This window comes from Olea europaea, chromosome 16, assembly GCF_002742605.1.
Source record: "Olea europaea var. sylvestris chromosome 16, O_europaea_v1, whole genome shotgun sequence".
Classification (NCBI taxonomy): Eukaryota; Viridiplantae; Streptophyta; class Magnoliopsida; order Lamiales; family Oleaceae; genus Olea; species Olea europaea.
In genome coordinates, this window is record NC_036252.1 from 4,769,521 (window position 1) to 4,787,175 (window position 17,655).

At 35.2% G+C, this 17,655-nt stretch overlaps 1 protein-coding gene across 3 annotated transcripts; it reads right to left on the minus strand.

Annotated features, from left to right (window-relative positions):
• Positions 1 to 1,948: 1,948 nt before the first annotated feature.
• On the minus strand, positions 1,949 to 13,677 carry LOC111411824 (protein transport protein Sec24-like At3g07100). Of its 3 annotated transcripts, none has more exons than XM_023042448.1 (14): positions 13,394 to 13,677; positions 11,304 to 12,469; positions 11,071 to 11,209; positions 10,027 to 10,217; positions 8,429 to 8,536; positions 8,138 to 8,341; positions 7,522 to 7,753; positions 5,894 to 6,043; positions 5,652 to 5,808; positions 4,915 to 5,042; positions 4,449 to 4,771; positions 4,168 to 4,359; positions 3,068 to 3,308; positions 1,949 to 2,447 (listed from the first exon to the last, which is right to left on the minus strand). In XM_023042448.1, the coding sequence occupies exons 2-13, from the start codon at positions 12,423 to 12,425 to the stop codon at positions 3,075 to 3,077; spliced, it is 3,180 nt and encodes a 1,059-aa protein (XP_022898216.1). In that variant the 5' UTR covers positions 12,426 to 12,469; positions 13,394 to 13,677; the 3' UTR covers positions 1,949 to 2,447; positions 3,068 to 3,074. The 3 variants fall into 3 exon arrangements, with proteins under 3 accessions (XP_022898216.1, XP_022898217.1, XP_022898215.1); XM_023042449.1 differs by having other exon boundaries at positions 13,359 to 13,677; XM_023042447.1 differs by having other exon boundaries at positions 13,377 to 13,676.
• Positions 13,678 to 17,655: the final 3,978 nt, after the last annotated feature.

A 17,655-nucleotide genomic window follows, 5' to 3' on the forward strand; every position in this document is an offset into this window, starting at 1 on the left:
CCCCAATGTGGCTACACAAGTGCTATATTGCTAACCCCATATGTAATTTCCCGGTCACAAATATTCCAGCTATGATCAATATATTTGATTACTTACAATCAAGAATCGAATAAAATGACAAAAACATATGTAATCGACTTTAAATTTACAGGGAACATGTGCATGCGTGATAGTGAGAGTGAGAGACGCAGGCCTTTAATAAAGGAAATAGGTTTAGAGCCTGTCTGTGAGTGATTTTGAGAATTAATTTTTTGACCGTTAGGAGAAAAGTGGAGTCCACCTATGAAAGAAGAAGTCAAATATGACGGCTTGAATAGTGAAATAACGGTCAAAAAAATCAGATTTTGGAGGAGGGGGGAATCACTCCCAAACAAGCTGTTAATATGGACTGTCACACTGTCTTTATCCTCTTCTTGTTCGCGTTGGAGTGAAATATTCAATTTGTCTCACTTTGGACCACTGCCATCTCTGCTTTTTAAATTTTGAAATAAGTGCTTATACAAGAAATATGCACCAAATAATACATGATACTAAGAAATTGGATCTTCATGGCTATCCTCTACATATATCCATTCAATCCCCTCTGGAATTTTCACTAAGCTAGACTGTAGAAAAGTCTCAAAATGCCATATATAAGTATTATTCTGGTTTATTGGTATTAGGTTTATTTAAATCCTATCTATTATTCTGCAAGAGAAAAAAGGGATCTTTTTGGTTCTACTGCAGTGTAAGAATTAACCTTTATTCTATATTTGCATGGCTTTTTTTGTTGGTCGAGGAAAAATATAATATTTTTGTAATTATTTTTTTCCTTTGAATTTTTCTTTATCAATTAGAATAAAGAATCTTTTCAAATTTGTGCATAAGAATCTTGAAGATGTAAATGCTAGAAATGTTGGTGACAGAATTTCTGTTGATGCTTTTGAGATTCTTTCAGAAAATATTCTTTGTATCTCTTTTTGTATTTCCCATTAGCATATCGATTTTCTTGTTATGACTTGTTTAATGAAGTAGACTATGGTGCTCGATGTCTCTCTAATTCCGTAAATCAAACATGCATTTAGACTTTAGATAGGGGCTGTAGATTTGGTTCGCGAACTTGAGAGGCCCGTGACTTGGCTCGAAAAAGCTCATGCCGAGGACTTTGGCTCAAGCCACGAGCTAGAGCCAGCTCGTGGCTCAAATAGAACTTTAAAAAACAAAAAAAAAATTAATGAAAAGACCTGCTGCCCTTTAAGGTAGCTGTAGCTGCTTGGCCTGTATTTCTAATTTGAAATTTCAAATTTGGTTGAAATTACACAAATTTTAAATTCTTTAAAAAATATTAAATTTTTCACGAATTAAAAAAAAAAAAGGGAAAGAAAATTGGCTCGGCTAGAGCCGAAAGTTCGGGACGAGCCTTGATTTTTTGGTCGAGCAAAAGCTCGACTTGACTGGGCCAAAAAAAAAAAGTCAAACCATTTTTACTCGGACCTAGCCCAAACTTCAAATTTCAGCTTGTTGACATCCCTAACTTTAGAATATCTTCATTATACATGATTTGATTTTCTTTTACATGGCTCAACCTTTCAGTGAACACGATTTTAATTAATGAATTTTCGGTTGTGTAACACATAAATAATGATTTATATAATAGTTTACATACACATGATGTCGTAACATTATGATTGATCAGAATTTATTCAATCAAACAAGAAAAAAATTCGTCACTCTTTTTGATACATCATCTATATATAAACCATTATATAACTGTTTTATGTACAAAGTAACATTTTTCATTTTTTAAATCTAACCAATAATACTAGGGATTGCTATTCGTCAATTCTGTTTAAAGAGGCATTACATTTATTCATTTAAATCTTGCTTTCAACGTGATATCACTGTTTCGTTCCGGAAGGAGAGAAGTTGACTGCTGGTTTTGAGTGGGCAGAGGTTCTTGCAAAAAAAATAAATAGATAAATAAATAGTATAATGCTCAAATAAGGTCTCAACAAGTGCAAGGATTCATCCAAACGCAGTGAAGATGACAAAAACTCAGTATCAATATCTACACGCTAAAATCCATCTAATTTCTAGAAAATTAAAAACAATGAACATAAAAGTACACCACCATTTTTATCATAAACCCAAAAGAGAAGTCTATAAATTAAAATTATAGGTTTATTATTTCAACCTCAAAAGTTTATCCCCCACACCTTGGATCAACAGCCTCCTTGAATCCCTTCTAGTTAAAATCCAGAAAACCTTCATATTTCTATAGCAGACCATAGGTTGTTGATTCGCCAATAAATTATACACGAGGTTATGCAGTCTCATCATGAACAAAGTTTTCTTATTGTGATACTCAAACATCTGAAAATTGATGACCAGCAAAAATTTGCTTCAAAATTCTTAATCGACTGACACTGGCGCTGGCGGCTGTTGATGGAATCATCAGGACCATGAAACTGGAAAAGGGAAAGAATACAAACGAAAATTTTCATAGGATCAGCATCAGAAAATGACATCTAAAATCTGGACTTTGAACAGACAAAAAATTTAATATCAACAAATTTTTGTTTCATAAGTTTCTACTTTCCCTAATAGATAATAATCTCGTGCTGTGACAACGGAGGGGACATCGCTATTACATTGATAAAAGATCCGACTTTAAATGACTTAAAAATGGGAATAAAACAATGTGACGTCCCATGATGAAAATGTGATAGGAGTAAACTGAGCAATATCAAGGAATTGCACCATTTTTATGATGAAAAATTATGAAAACTTTTGACTGACTTCATGAAATAACAAGTGTTGAGGTGAAATTCTTCTTTAAACCCCATCCCACCCCAAAGGAAAAGAAAGGAAGTTCCTGCTCTTCTTATGCATGTAGAACATGTTTGCTCTACAATGTTGAATGGGATTGAAAGTGCAATGTACAATATTTAAATTTCTTTTCATCTTTAATACTGTCACGTTCAGCTTGAACCTCCTTACCAAACAAGCTAGTAGGATTTTTTTTATTTTTATTAAAAAACATGTCAAGACTACGATACAATTTACTAATGACCAAGAAGACTATTACCAGTATATTATGCATTTTGTTGGACTTGTCGGTTTATTTGTAGAACCCAGTCAGCATAGCTATTTGTACCACTGATCTGGTCCTCCACTAAATTTGTAAGTAGGAAGAAATTTTCTCTGGGCTGCTCGCCTTGTCTCACGAGATGACATAGTTGATAATATGCCGGGTCACTCTCTCTAAACTTTGTAAGTATCCTCATTAACTTTCTTGACATTTCATTGTCACGCTCCAAAAGAGTAACCTGGTTTTCAGAAGCAACACATAAAGTCACATCAGAAGATTCATAGCAAGGAAAATTGCGAAGGCAAATAAAGCAACCTATTAATATTTGCTGTGTTTAGGATTTGAAGCTTTATTATATTTTTCATTTTTCTTTGGAAAGGGAAAGGTGGGGAGGGTAAAGGACTTAACTAAAAATTTTCTTCCCAGATATCACTTTCAAAACAAGGTTTTGTCAAATAGATAGACGCAGTTAATAACTGTTTCCAATGTAACACACAAAGAAAATATTATCAAAGATAATTGCAATTAAAGGAATTTTTCCTCCAATATATGGTCAGAACACCAAAAATGGCTCTAAGATGCATTGCAATGCTCAATGGGATTTCTAGAATGCCTATTTGACAAAGCAAAACATTAACTCAGAGAAAGTTGATCGGACTGGGATAATTTTAAGAATAAAAGAAATATTAAGCCCTTGATTAATGCCTGGGTCCAGAATGAGAAAGTAAAAAAAAAAAAAAAAAAAAAAAAACCTCTACTTCCATCTCAACTTAAGAAGTTACAAAAATAAATCCTAAGGAAAGGTCAAACGCTGAAAGCAAAAGTTCAAAAATTACTGAAACCATCACCCAGCAAAAGATGAATAGTTTTGATCACATCATAAAAGGTTATTATATGGGGAAAAATCATCTCCTAGGCACTGTTGGCTTAGCCATAATGAAATGGCATATCAGTTAAAAAGAGGTGAATAAGTTCACGATAGTCCCAGGAACTAAATGATCCATCAATTAATTGAAGTGAAACTGTTGCTTAGCTTATTGCTTCAAAGATCATTCCCAATATGTAGGATAACATATTAAGACTGTAAAAGAAGCTACCATCGAGTAGTCTGCAGCAAAATCTTCCCCCAGCAAATTCCTGGCTATGCCAGGTGAAAGTGACATGCCAAACCATATGACAAAACGGAACCCATCATCATATACGTAAAGGCCACTGGTATCTAAGCTCTCTGCAGTAAGTGGTAGCCTCTTCTTCAAAATGTCGTCAAAGTCATCATTCTGGGGAGGTGCCTGCAAATTGGTGAGAAAAATTTGCTTCAGGATCCACAACATAAGCAGCAACCGGGAAGAAAAATAGTGAATGCAATATAGGAACGAACTTTTAAAAGATGGTCATCGACACGAATCAGGCTAGGATAGAGAAGTTTCAGCAAATTTTTCACAGGTAAAGCCATCATGGTATAGCCAGCTGCACAGCGTTCGTCAACCTGAGCATCAGCATAACCACCTCGGAGAGGTGTTGATTTACATAATGCTAATCCATACAAGGGTAAGAATTTCAGTGATTCTGGGTATATCATCCTTCCACCCAAACGATGCTGGACAGCATAAAGATTTCGATATTCTCTGAGGGCTTTGACAATCCTAAGTTGAACGGCATTTCTAGCTTCCTCCAGTTTGTAGGACAAAGTTTTTTCAATTGCTGCAAACCAATTTGTATAATACTCATTTAAGACAATCATTAATCAACAACTTACTATTTTAAGTCGCATAAAAAAACCAGATCCTTTTTTTTTTTTTTTCGTGGGGTGGGTGGGAGTGGGTGCTAAGGGAGAATTTTTCTACCTAGCCTGGAGAATAAAGAGACAATAGCCCCGGTATCGGCCAGACGATACATTTCTCCTAGATCAGCAACAACTGGAGCTTCTGCAGTATGCACCCTGATTCGTCTTTCTCCAGAAGACGATGTGTATCTTCCAAGGGTTAAGGGAGTCAAATTATTTATATACTCCAATCAACTTTCCCAAGGATCAAAAAGAAATACTGAATACAGATCACCAAAATTATAAGAAATTCTAAAACAAAATGAAGTTGGGGAAAACTGTATAGGCACATGCTAAAGTGATAGAATTGAAACCAGTTTGTTTCATAGCGATAAAAGCAGACCCCTCAAATGTAGGAATCATTCCAAAGAGGACTCAAGAGGCTATAGATGAGAGAGAATAATTAGTAAAATTTGCTTCGTGTTGAGCCACTTTATGTAAAAGCTTAAACTATTAGATAGGGCCAACTGCCCCTCACGTACAGGCAGGATCCATATTTTTTCCATCAAAGCCTAACACGTGCACTATTGCATTTAAATGGGTGGTTGCAAGATGTTTTGACATCATGTTGAACTACTTGATCTAAAATCTTAAGTTGTTAGATAGGCCACAATTTAAGCTGCTAGATAGGTAACTACTAAAATTAATAAAATGATAACAATAAATCAAACCCTAACCATGCCACAGGATAAAAGCACAAGCACACATATTTATGCAAAATTGTGTCTTCTTTTAAAATCTTCTTCAAGAGAAGGATACAGTAAGGCAACTTGGAAATACACTGAATGCGTTGTCAGTAGCGTCTCTTCAAGAGATAGCTGTGCTGCATAGGCTTTATCACAGTCAACAGCAGGAAGCGCTATTAAGTCCGTGGATCTTAGCATAAAATTTCCATGATAAGATGTAAAACGAACTCCTACAGATAGACAAAAATATATTTGCTATCAATATCAGCATAACCTTTTGCAACTGAAACCTGCAGAACAAGGATAAAAGTTCACCTTTTCCACATCTTATGCGCATAACAGCTTCCCATGCAGTCTCTCTAGTAAGATCTCTGGTTAACTCATGTCTCAACTTATCTCCGTGAATGGTAGACTGGAAACTTGGATAATGATAAACCTGACCACCAGTATATTTTGCGAGTGTTCCTATACAAAGCATTACAAGATGATAATTTTAAGATGACTAATCAAGAAATAGCAAGCAAATACCCAACATTGACCAGCTAATTTTTTCCTATTTCAGAAACCTAGAAAAGTAGACAAATTCAATAGTAGAGCATTATGAACAAGTCACAGGAGGCTTGGGAGAACAGTACAAGAAATGTACCTAGTACATGATAATAATCTGACATCTTGAGACGAACATCATATGATGTACTTGAGGGCTCTTCTTTATTTATTTGACTACATATAGCTCCAAAGTTCAAATACGTGGTTCTAAGTTTAAAAATCAGGAAGTTTAGATTAACTTCCTAAATCCTACCCAAATGTTTGATAAAACTTTGCCAATTTTTCAATCGGCCAAACTCAGTTTTAACCATAAATTTCATGTTTCAACCATATATTTCATCAACTTCAATCAAAATCTGTTAAAATTTATCAAAAGCTTTGTCACACAGACCTTAATCATATTTATGTGGAAATAGATTTCACATTTAAAAAAATGATAAAATTGGTCTACAAGTTTTACTAGTAAAAGGAACTAAAATAAATCTAAGCTTGAAACCTTTGATGTGAACTTATTGCATTTTTAGTGCTATGGTAATATTACTTTAATTTTTCATGTAGTATAAAAGTCAAGAATACCAAAAAAGTAAAATTTAGAGAAAATGCTAATAAACCAAGCAATATAGAGAATTTAATGAATTTTTAATTAGCTTAATTAAATTATTCTAAAACATGTATTTGTTTTGATTAATTAATTATTTGTCATATGTATTTGCAAAACATAACTTTTTTAAAACATAAATCTTATTTTGAAGTTTTTTTAAATATTATAACAATAAAAATTATGGCATTTGTTTAATCTATCTCATCTGAATCAAAAATATAAAACTGTATATCTTAATAAATAAGAAAAAGAATGGAAAATACAGTTTAAACATAAAATAATAAGAATTTCAAATTAGTATAAAGCAAAAGAGTTAAACGGGAAATACATAATTGCTTTTTTTATGACATAGAAAATCTATTACGAGAAATAAACTTCAGGGAGGTTTCTGAAAACCAAGGGTGTCTGTAATAGTCAGGTAACCTCAGGTTATTTTGTGTTACTTTATTGGTCAAACTAATTAGAAATTACTTACTTTACATCATATCACATAACCTCCACTCTTTTCTTGTGCTAAACATTTTCTATGTTCATGCATTGTTTAAGGTGTTTAAAAATCTAATTTTTTTAAACCAACACAAAGATATATTTAAAGAAAAGTTTCAATTTTATGATCCAGCAATCACATAAATGTAACTTAATCAACTATAACTGCAGAAGATATCCCAGATATCAAAGATCCATTAACAAATTCTTGACATTATCATTCTAGGTTTCTGGTTTAGTTTTCTAGGTTTCTGGTTTAGTTTTTTTATTTCTAATAAGAATAAAGAAAACTTGAACTGGAACATACCTAGGGATGCTAAATCTGTGTACTTGTCACTGAATGCATATACATTTACAGCTATCTGATACTTCGTAAAATCAGCAGCCATCTGTTTATAAAATGGATCTTCTGGTACTCTTAATGCATGCTCCTTGTCTGTTCCATAAACACGAATATCATCGCCACGCAGCCTCAGACGGCCTGCACCCAGTGATGGCAGTGTATTTTGGAAAATCAACAGTTTACCACCAAGTTGACTCTGGCAGTGGGAAGAATATTTGAATTAGTATAAGCTATGGAAAATAACTTTCCAATGACAAATGGACAACCAAGTAGAGAGCGAAACTTACAACATGTTTGGCTAACCTTCAAAACTAATACATAAATAAGTTTCAAATTAAATATATATATATTTTTTAATCGAAGTTACTTAAAAAAAAAAAAAAAAAAAAAGTAACTTTTTCTTATTAAGGGAGAGAGTAAGTCACTCGAACACGTGTGAAGACAAAATGATACTTAAAATTGACTTCATTTTCTTCAGAGATTAGCCAAAGATGCTCTTATAAAGGCTAAAATAACCAAAACAATAAAGTACAGTTTGATCAAAAGTAAAATTGGTGAAGATAAAAGAAATGAAACATACCATAACCATGAATGCCGCTTTAAGAGCTGGACCAAATGCTGATTCCACATTCATGTTGCCCTCAAACATGGAGGGCAGGCTATCAAGGAATGCATCCACCACATTTCTAGATTCTGACAAGTTGACAAGAAGATCGTCTGGCAACGGAATAAATATGTCATCTAAATCTGATACGACCATCATCTGAGGCTGCATTAAAGATGACTGGGTACAAGTGAAAGTAACAGCTTATTCATCAAAACAAAGTTAAGCCACAATCCTGTAAAATAACTGGTAGACTGGATCACTTACCTTCATATTATAGAAATGTATCGTGCTGTCAAAAGTTATGAAGCCAATTTGTGTTCTGGGATACCCCGGTAAACTATCTAAACAAGATTTAATAGTTTGTGCTACTACCTGCAAAATTTATATGGGATTGAGTTGAATTGGGTTTCAGAACACATGGAAATCAAATGTTAGTAACATGGCGATCAGCATGGGAACGTTGCAGCCTGTTTGGTTTGTGTTTCAATTTTTTTTGAGTTTATTTTCAGTTTTATGATTTGAGAGTCTATTTTAATATTGCTAAAAATGGGTTTGATTTATCATTTTGAAAAATTATTTCTCAAAACATAAAATTTGAAAACACGTTTGAATTGATTTATGAAATTTGATTATTCAGTAAATTATCAAGTAATATATACATTTTAAAGGTAATGAATCTAACAATATTTTTTTCCCAATACAACAGTAAAATAAAAATGATAATAAATTGAGATAAAATTATAGAAAATAAAAATAAAAATTAATGACGCCGACTGAGAACTGTGTTCATTTAAATATTTTTTAGAAATTTTTAAGTAAATAATCACTAAGAGCTAAAACTATTTTTATTTTTCTAGAAAGTTTTATAATTCCATTTTTTCAGAATTTTTATTTTTTATTTTTATATTTTTAGTTTTTCAGAATTTTAGATTTTATTTTAACTGTATTTTTATTTTTTAAATTTTATTTAAATGCTCGTTTTCATGTTTTGAACGTTTTCTGAATTTCCACTGAAAACACTCTTTTTTTTAAAGGTAATCAAATATTTTATTATTCAATACATAATACACAAGAAGTGTACTATCAATTTAAATGTCAAAAATGAGTTTTGAGTTTTATATTATAAATTTAACCTTGTTTTCGAAAATGCATTTTCAAAAATATCATAACAAACATGTTTTCAATATTTTGCAAAATTGAAAACAGAAAACCAAACGCACTCTTAATTTTTTTTTGCGGAATAACTTAAAACACATGCAAATCAATTATTACGAATATGGTTATCAATAAGGATGGTTGAATGTTCTGTGAGAATAAATAAAGAAACACGCCCATCTCAACTCGCTTGTGTCGAGATCATGTGTAGGAAAAATTCAAGATCAAAGGAAATAAGTGTTCAAGAAATCCAACTAGAGAAAGTGGAACCAATATAAAATTAAATAAATTGATGACAAGGTATCATACTGGTCAGGATATAAAAACAAATAATTCAAAACATAAAAAAGTATGTGAGTCCCTCTTCAAGAAAGGAAACAAGAAGATATATATTTTAGAAAACGGTAATTGGAAAAGCTCCAAGTCCAGGAGGATACTTGAAAGTAATATTAAACAAAAATCCCTAAATTCATTAAAAACATTTAAGGGTTGTAGACGAAGAGCCTCTATAGTGCATACCTTAGAATTTTGCCCCATTTGACAACCATTATTTGAACACTCTTTTTTCTACATAATCATTTTCAACCACACATTCACAAAATAAAATATTTTGGATGTAACATTTTCCTAAAAATCACTATTCAAAACATTTTTACCAATAATGGTTATCAAGCAGGGGCAATATAATGTAAAAACCCTTGCATTACCTCAAGCATTCCACTTTTAACTGCAGATATTGATGCATCGATGAGGAAAAAGTACAATGGTGGCATTGGAGGGCGGACCATGTATTCGGCTGGAGCAATAAACTCAACACTACCCTTTGTAAGCTCAGGACGTTGATCCAAATCAACTCTTCTGCCACTGGCATCCAAATGTGCAAAATAGTCACCAGGAACTAGAAATGGAGAATTAAGATAGATTAGCCCATTCTTCATCAAATTTATAGAAAAAGATAAATCTACTGCAAGGATCAATTATCTTAAATACTCTAAAAAATCTACAAAGCATACAAAATAGAGAGTCTGAGAGGGAATGGGTTGATCTTCTACAGGATATTCCCTCTAGTTCCATTAAGGATTTATACAGTACCCTACTAGGCACATCACTAGTTTTTGTCCCCATTAAAAATGTCGATGACTGGAATGCCATTGATCTAAATCATAATGGGACACTCTCACTCCAAACTAGAATTAATGTGTCTGCACATGTATAGATAGATAGACTGGATCAAATTAGAACCATAACTATAATTTCCAATGGTAATACTTCACTAGGGAGGTACTGACCAGTTTTTGAGAATCACTAGCTTTCAAGAATTGTATGAGAAAAATGCATGACTAACTGAATGAGAAAAACTGAAGGAAATTGTGTAGGCCATTAAAATGTGTAAAAAGCGTCTCGGTAGAAGTCTAACAAAAATTGGAATACCATGACTGAAGTAAGATACCAATCAATAAAATTAACAAGAAAATGAGTCGGACAGCCCTTTTTCATTTTCTTTCTTTAGCAAGTAAAACATTGATATTCAGTGATTTTATGATTAGGATAAAGTAAAGGCATCTAATATGCTAGTTAACCAAATACAAGAGGCTATGAAAGTATTGAGATATTTGTTAATAATAAGGACACACTTGTTATAACTATAAGATTCGTGAAACTATTCACAATTAACCAGTAAAACCAGAAGATCCCAAAAATTAAAGGATAGATTCTAGCATCTCCAAGTTAGACAAAAAGAAAAAATTTACCATCATTGAGCAATGAACATATGTTGCACCTCCACTTTCTCCCATGGTCTGCAAAAGTGGCGTATGGATTGACATAAGTGCGGCATCTTCTACAACGAATGATGCCAGTTGTGGCAAAATTAACAACTGGAACTTCTTCCTGAACAAATATTTAATCACAACAGAGCAAATGAGATTTAAAGTAAAAGATAAGCAAACAAACACAACTTTTTTCTAAATGAGTCAAGACTAACCCCGGTAGGCGCTTCTGCCAGGGGGCAAACAACTGCTCCAAGAGGTAAATGCCACCTAGATGCCAATGACTGTGAATTTGGTATACCACTTGTCGTTAGTCGTAGATATCTAGAACTACAATTCAATGGATACATCTCAGCAAAAGACTTTGGTTCCACATCACCCTCCAATGGCCTCGGCAAGGCAGCAGGATCAAGTCCTGTATTAAAAGATCCTGGTACAGACCCAAGCGAGAGAGAATTGAAGTCCTCGGCCAATCCCTGTGACGTAGCAATGGGGGGTGCAATTCCATAGTGTTGCATTTGGTCCCTTGAATAGAGGCCTGTTGGAGCTGAAATAGGGGGACCAGGCACATATCCTCTTTGTTGAGCCAGAAAAGGTGCTGGTGGTGCAGGCGGACCATAGCCTCCTTGCTGTGAAGAAAATGACTCAGACTGCCCAGGAACTTGAGTGACACTATTAGGTTGAATACTAGCATATCCAGGAAAGGCTGGTTGGAAATTGCCTCTGGCAGTGGGATAAGATGTCCCCATTGGTAGTGAAGATGATTGAACATTTGGTCTGGGAGGAGAGAAGGGTTGATCAGCTGATGGAGGAAAACTTGTGCTTGATTGCCCAGTTTTTACGCTCTGAGGAGGAGATCCCATGGATATTGAAGCAGGCTGCTGATATGTTTGAAGAGAAACAGGAGGAGATGAAACGGTACCTGCAGGAGGTCTAGTTGGTGGAGGTACAGCTGGCTGGCCAAATGTGTGTGGAGGCGGTATTTGACCTGTTGAGGTAAATTGTGGGGCCGGGAAATGCTGGAAAGGGCCTGCCACTGGTGGGCCATTAGACATAGATGACTGTGGTGGTGGAGGCGGCCTAACTATTTCATTAGACCAACCTGGTGGTGGAGGTCTATATCCTGGACCATGGGCATCTGATCCAACTGAAGGCCCAGACGAGAAGGGAGGTGTTGGAAACTGAGATAAAGCAGGAGGGGCAACCCTGAAAGCAGATGCTTCTGACCCAACCACAGGACCGGATGATACAAAAGGTGTCATACTTTGTGAAGCAGGAAAAGGTGTGGCAGCAGGTCTTAATGGGTAAGTTGGATGTTTAGGATTTTCAGTCCCCATAAATATTAAATCTTGCACTTGATGTCCTTGAAAACGCTAAGCTTCTGTAAGGCAGCATGGCATTATACAAAACAAAAGATCAAAAATTAAACAAAATAACCAGATGACGCACAATGCACAATAACTTATTAGTTCAGACCTAATCAGTGCAAGGTTCAAATTGATAGTTTGAAGTATTGAGATATTGAATGCTATAGCGATGGTTCAACTATGTAGCATATAAATAATTAGTAAAAAAATTATTTGGAATATTTTTTGTAATCTCCTCTCGCTGTGCGCCAGAAATTTAGCAAGAGGGCATAAAGCGCCTCCAATTTACTTCACCTAATGGTTAATAAAAGATTTCATTTTGCAAAAGCATAACAACTTCAATATTTGCACTGGCAGTAAGTTACGAATCTTGAACCAATGCAAATTCCTCTGTTTCAGTGACATGCTAAGAACAAATTTAGCTCAAAATAACAATAATGCACATTGCCATCAAATCATTATTATCATCTAAAAGAATGGTGAATCACACAATATATAAAAACCCTAAACATTTCACCGCCTAAACCCGCATGGTTTTATATCACACAGGAAAATTAATTATCAAGCACTTTTTATGTATAAAAAATTTAATTTTTACCATTAAATCATACTGATTTGCACAACTAAAATGAACACCCAAGCTCAGTCAGAGTAGAAATTCAAAGAAACAAAATACAAGGCAGAATAAGTCCCACATAATTGAACCACAAGAGCATGCAAATCAGTGAACCACGGCAAGTATAAACAAAACCGATCTCTAAAAACCCCAACGGCCCCAACCCATTAAATATTTCCAACAGGGACCAAGTACTCTAACCAATCCAATATCAAAGTTTCAATAACTGAAAAAACCAATAACTTTCCATCCAAAATTAACAACTAGTAGTGCAGAATGTAATATACCGAGGCGAGAAATATAACCTGGTCGGAGATCTCACCGGCAGGAGGGGGAAATTAGAATTCTAGGGTCGTGGATCAGAGACGGCACAGACAAAACCCAGATAAGTACCCAATCCGACTCCCTATATAGATAGAGGTATAAAAACCAAAGATGTAGCAGATTCAGAATGAGATGGATCCTTGATCTTGCTTGCAGATTCAATCAGCCGTCTCCAAATTCATTTTACTATTATTCTGTATAAGTTTGTTTTTTCGCTCGTTCCCAATCGGGCAGAGAAATGAAATCAAATCGATTATTGTTTTTATTCGGACCCATTTCTCTTCCGGGTTGGAATTGTGCAGAAATGGTTGGATATACTCCCATTTTTTATTTTTTTACTGTGGCTAATTTTATTGTCATCAATGTTTTAAGTGAAATTCATTAAAAATAAATAAATAAATAGTTTTAACTTTTATGTGAATTCGATGTTTTAGTTTTTTGATAATAAATTTAATTAAATTACATTAGTTATATAAACATTAAGATTTAGCCCCCTTTTGCATCGATAAAAATTATTTTTTTAGTAAATTTTGATAATAGTTAATGAATTGTACGATTTAAAAAAAAATAAAAATAAGGAGCTCTCATGCTTGGAAAAGAATCTGGACGTATCGTCCAAATCATCGGTACCAAATTTGCAAAAGGTACATTGTTAGAGTGAGTAAGCTTGACTAATCTAGTAGAAAGTAAATGCTCTTAGTTTCGCTCCAAGGGTTTAAATTTAGAAATCTTAATAAGATAAGATTTTATATTCAAACTCACTAATCGATACATATTGAATGCTAGTCAAAATTTTAATTAATCGAGCTGGTTTGTCAAACAAATTGAATCTTTAGTTATCTTATACACAATGTAACTATACATTAAAACATATCCTTCATTTGACTCATTTTGACATGCATGTAATAGACAATCCAACATTATTTTACCCTCAAAATCATTGACATTATTACGAGTAATCTTAGACATAAAATAAGACAACAGCTCAACCTTGATACTCTTTCCATTGTAATTACAAGTAACCTTATTTAGCTTACATTATTTTCAAATATATGGATGTATCCATATTTACAGAATTAATGAAAGGGCTGTATTTTCATTCATTCGTTTTATCGTGGTATCAGAGCATAGGTTGAAGTCATCACTACGTTGCCATGGCTTATCCTCTTGATGTCACCAAAGCTCTCACAGATGCATCATCCCCATATTTCCTCCACTCCTCAGACCAACCGAACCACTTTCTTGTTGATTTGCCATTAAATGGTGACAATTACACCGCTTGGCAGCGCGCTATCACCCGTGCCCTTAACGCTAAGAACAAGTTGGGTTTTGTCAATGGTACCCTTTCCAGACCCAAAGAGGACGCTGCTGCTACCCTTTGGGATCGGTGTTCCGAAATGATTATGTTGTGGCTTTTATACTTCATCGAGAACCTCTTGCTAGCAGCCTTCTCTATTGCTCCAATCCCTCCGATCTCTGGACTGAATTGGAGAGTAGATTTCAACAAAGCAATAGCACTACTATTTTTCGCCTGAAGCGAGATCTTGCCAATTTGACTCAAGATAACCTTTCAGTCACTCAATATTATGGCAAAATGAAGACACTCTTGGAGGAACTTGCTTCTTTACAATCAATCACCCCATGCAACTGTGGTGCTGCAAAGAAATTTTCAGAAATTCAATCTGTCGATCAGGTATATCAATTTCTAATGGGTCTCCACAAATCATATCATCAACTATGATCCCAGATTTTGGTCGTTGATCCACTGCCATCTCTGGGTAGGTGCTATTCCATCATCCATCAGGAAGAGACCCAACAATTGTTGAATATTTCTCCTGCACGATCAGATACCACTGCTTTCCTTTCTCGTGCATCCGGTGGACCCTCTTCTTCCCAGTCGCGATCGAAGAAAATATGGCCTCCTAGTACAGCTTCTTGCTATGGTTGTGGAAAACTCGGACACGATCATGATAAATGCTTGATGGAAATTGGTTATCATGATTGGTGGCCTAGCAAACAGAAAGGAAAATCGATAACTTATTTGGCTCCAGCGACACATAATGTTGCCATTGGTCCTTCGATGCCTTCTACAAGTGTTGTTCCTAGGCTTTCTCCTGAGCAATATCATCATTTAATAGAATTATTGCAACCCCCATCGTTGGCTTTTTTAGGTTATTCACCGCCTTCATCTCACTTGCCTGCATACCCTTGGATAATTGATAGTGCTGCCACTCACCATATATCCACCTCTCCTTTTAATTCTAATTTTTCAACCGTGGCTCACCCAATTTCTGTTAGACTTCCTACAGGCAATAATGTTAATGTTACATCAACTGGTGATGTTAATTTATCCTCATCTCTCACATTACATAATGCTCTTTCTGTTCCCGAATTTAAGTTCAATTTGATGTCTGTTAGTTAATTGACTAAATCCTTAAATTGTGTTATCGTTTTCTTTCCTCAATTTTGCATTTTTCAGGACCTAACCACGTAGAAGTTGATTGGAATGGATGAAGAGCGTCTACTACTTCAAACCTGCCACTGCCACATCCTTCCGAACTTCTGGGTCCGTTTTTTTCACTGTATGGCATAAACGCCTTGGTCATCCCTCCATTAATAATGTTCCAGATTTTATTCCCCGTCCTAAAACTTTAGAACATTGTGACAGTTGTGCTCGTGGAAAGCATACTTGTTTACCTTTCCATTCAGTTTTAAATAAAAGTTCTATGCCTTTTGAACGTTTATATTGTGACATTTGAGGTGGATATCATACTGCTTCTCTATGTGATGCACATTATTTTTTGACAATTGTGGAATATTCTAAAGTTACTTGGTTATACTTAATGCGTTTCAAATTTGAAACTTTGACTTACCTCAAATCCTTCGTAGCTATGGTTCACACCCAATTTAATGCTAAAATTCACCACATACGGATAGACAACGGTCAAGAATTCCTTCCACACCCCACACAAGATTTCTATAAAGAACACGACATCTTATATGAACGTACTTGTGTGGAAACACCTCAACAAAATGGTGTGGCTGAACGAAAGTATCGTCACATCCTCAATGTGGCTCGTTGCCTTCGCTTTCAAGCTCATCTACCCTTAAGCTTTTGAGGTGAATGTGTGCTCACTGTTACTTACCTTCTTAATCTAACCCCCTCTTCTTCACTTCAAAATAAGACTACCTTTGAGCGTCTCTTTAAACGAACCCCTCGATATGATCATTTATGGGTTTTTGGTTGTCTCTGTTATGCTCAAACCACCACCGCTCATTGGGATAAATTCTAAGCTCGTGCCCAATCCTGCATTTTTTTAGGCTATCCTCCCAATCATAGTGGTTATCACCTATTTAACATTGAACTTAAAAAAAATCGTCATATCTCGCGATGTAACTTTTGTTGAACATATTTTCCCTTTTCAAGTCCATACTCAACTAGCTCACCCTTCCCTCGTCTTACCTCTTCCAATTTCAGATACCACCTTACCTGCTTACACTCCATCAAACCCTGACCCACTATCATTACCATCCGCTCCTTTACCACCACCCCCTACCCGTCCTCGTCGTACCATACAACGACCTTCTCACTTACGTGACTACCTTTGTCCCACCTTACCCACCCCCATCGCGCCCTCCACTCATTTAGTCACAACTTTAGGTACGACTCATCCTTTATCTAATTTTGTATCATATTCAAAGTTTTCACCTGCACATTATACCTTTTTATCCATGTTATCTCACTCTGTTGACCCATCTAGCTATTCTCAAGCTGCTAAGCATCTACATTGGCGTGATGCTATGCAAACTGAAATTCAAGCTCTTAAGGCGAATAACACCTGGATACTTACCTCCCTTCCTCCTGGCAAGAAACCCATTGGCTGCAAATGGGTGTTTCAAACTAAACTCCATACAAATAGATCCATTGAACGATATAAAGCTCGACTGACTACCATGACACCTTTGCCCCTGTTGCCAAACTTGTTACTGTTCACTATGTCCTTGCCATTGCTTCAGCTCGTAATTGGCATCTTCATCAGTTAGATGTCAACAATGCATTCCGTCATGGTGACTTGAATGAGGAAGTCTACATGACTTTACCTCCTGGGTATGGTCGTAAGGAGGAGTCCCATGTGTGTCACTTACTTAAGTCCCTATACGATCTTAAGCATGCCTCACGCAACTTGTGACGCCCCGAACTTACGCTTCGAGGGGGTCACGTACTAAACATAATAGCTTCTGCCTTTGGTACATGTAAAT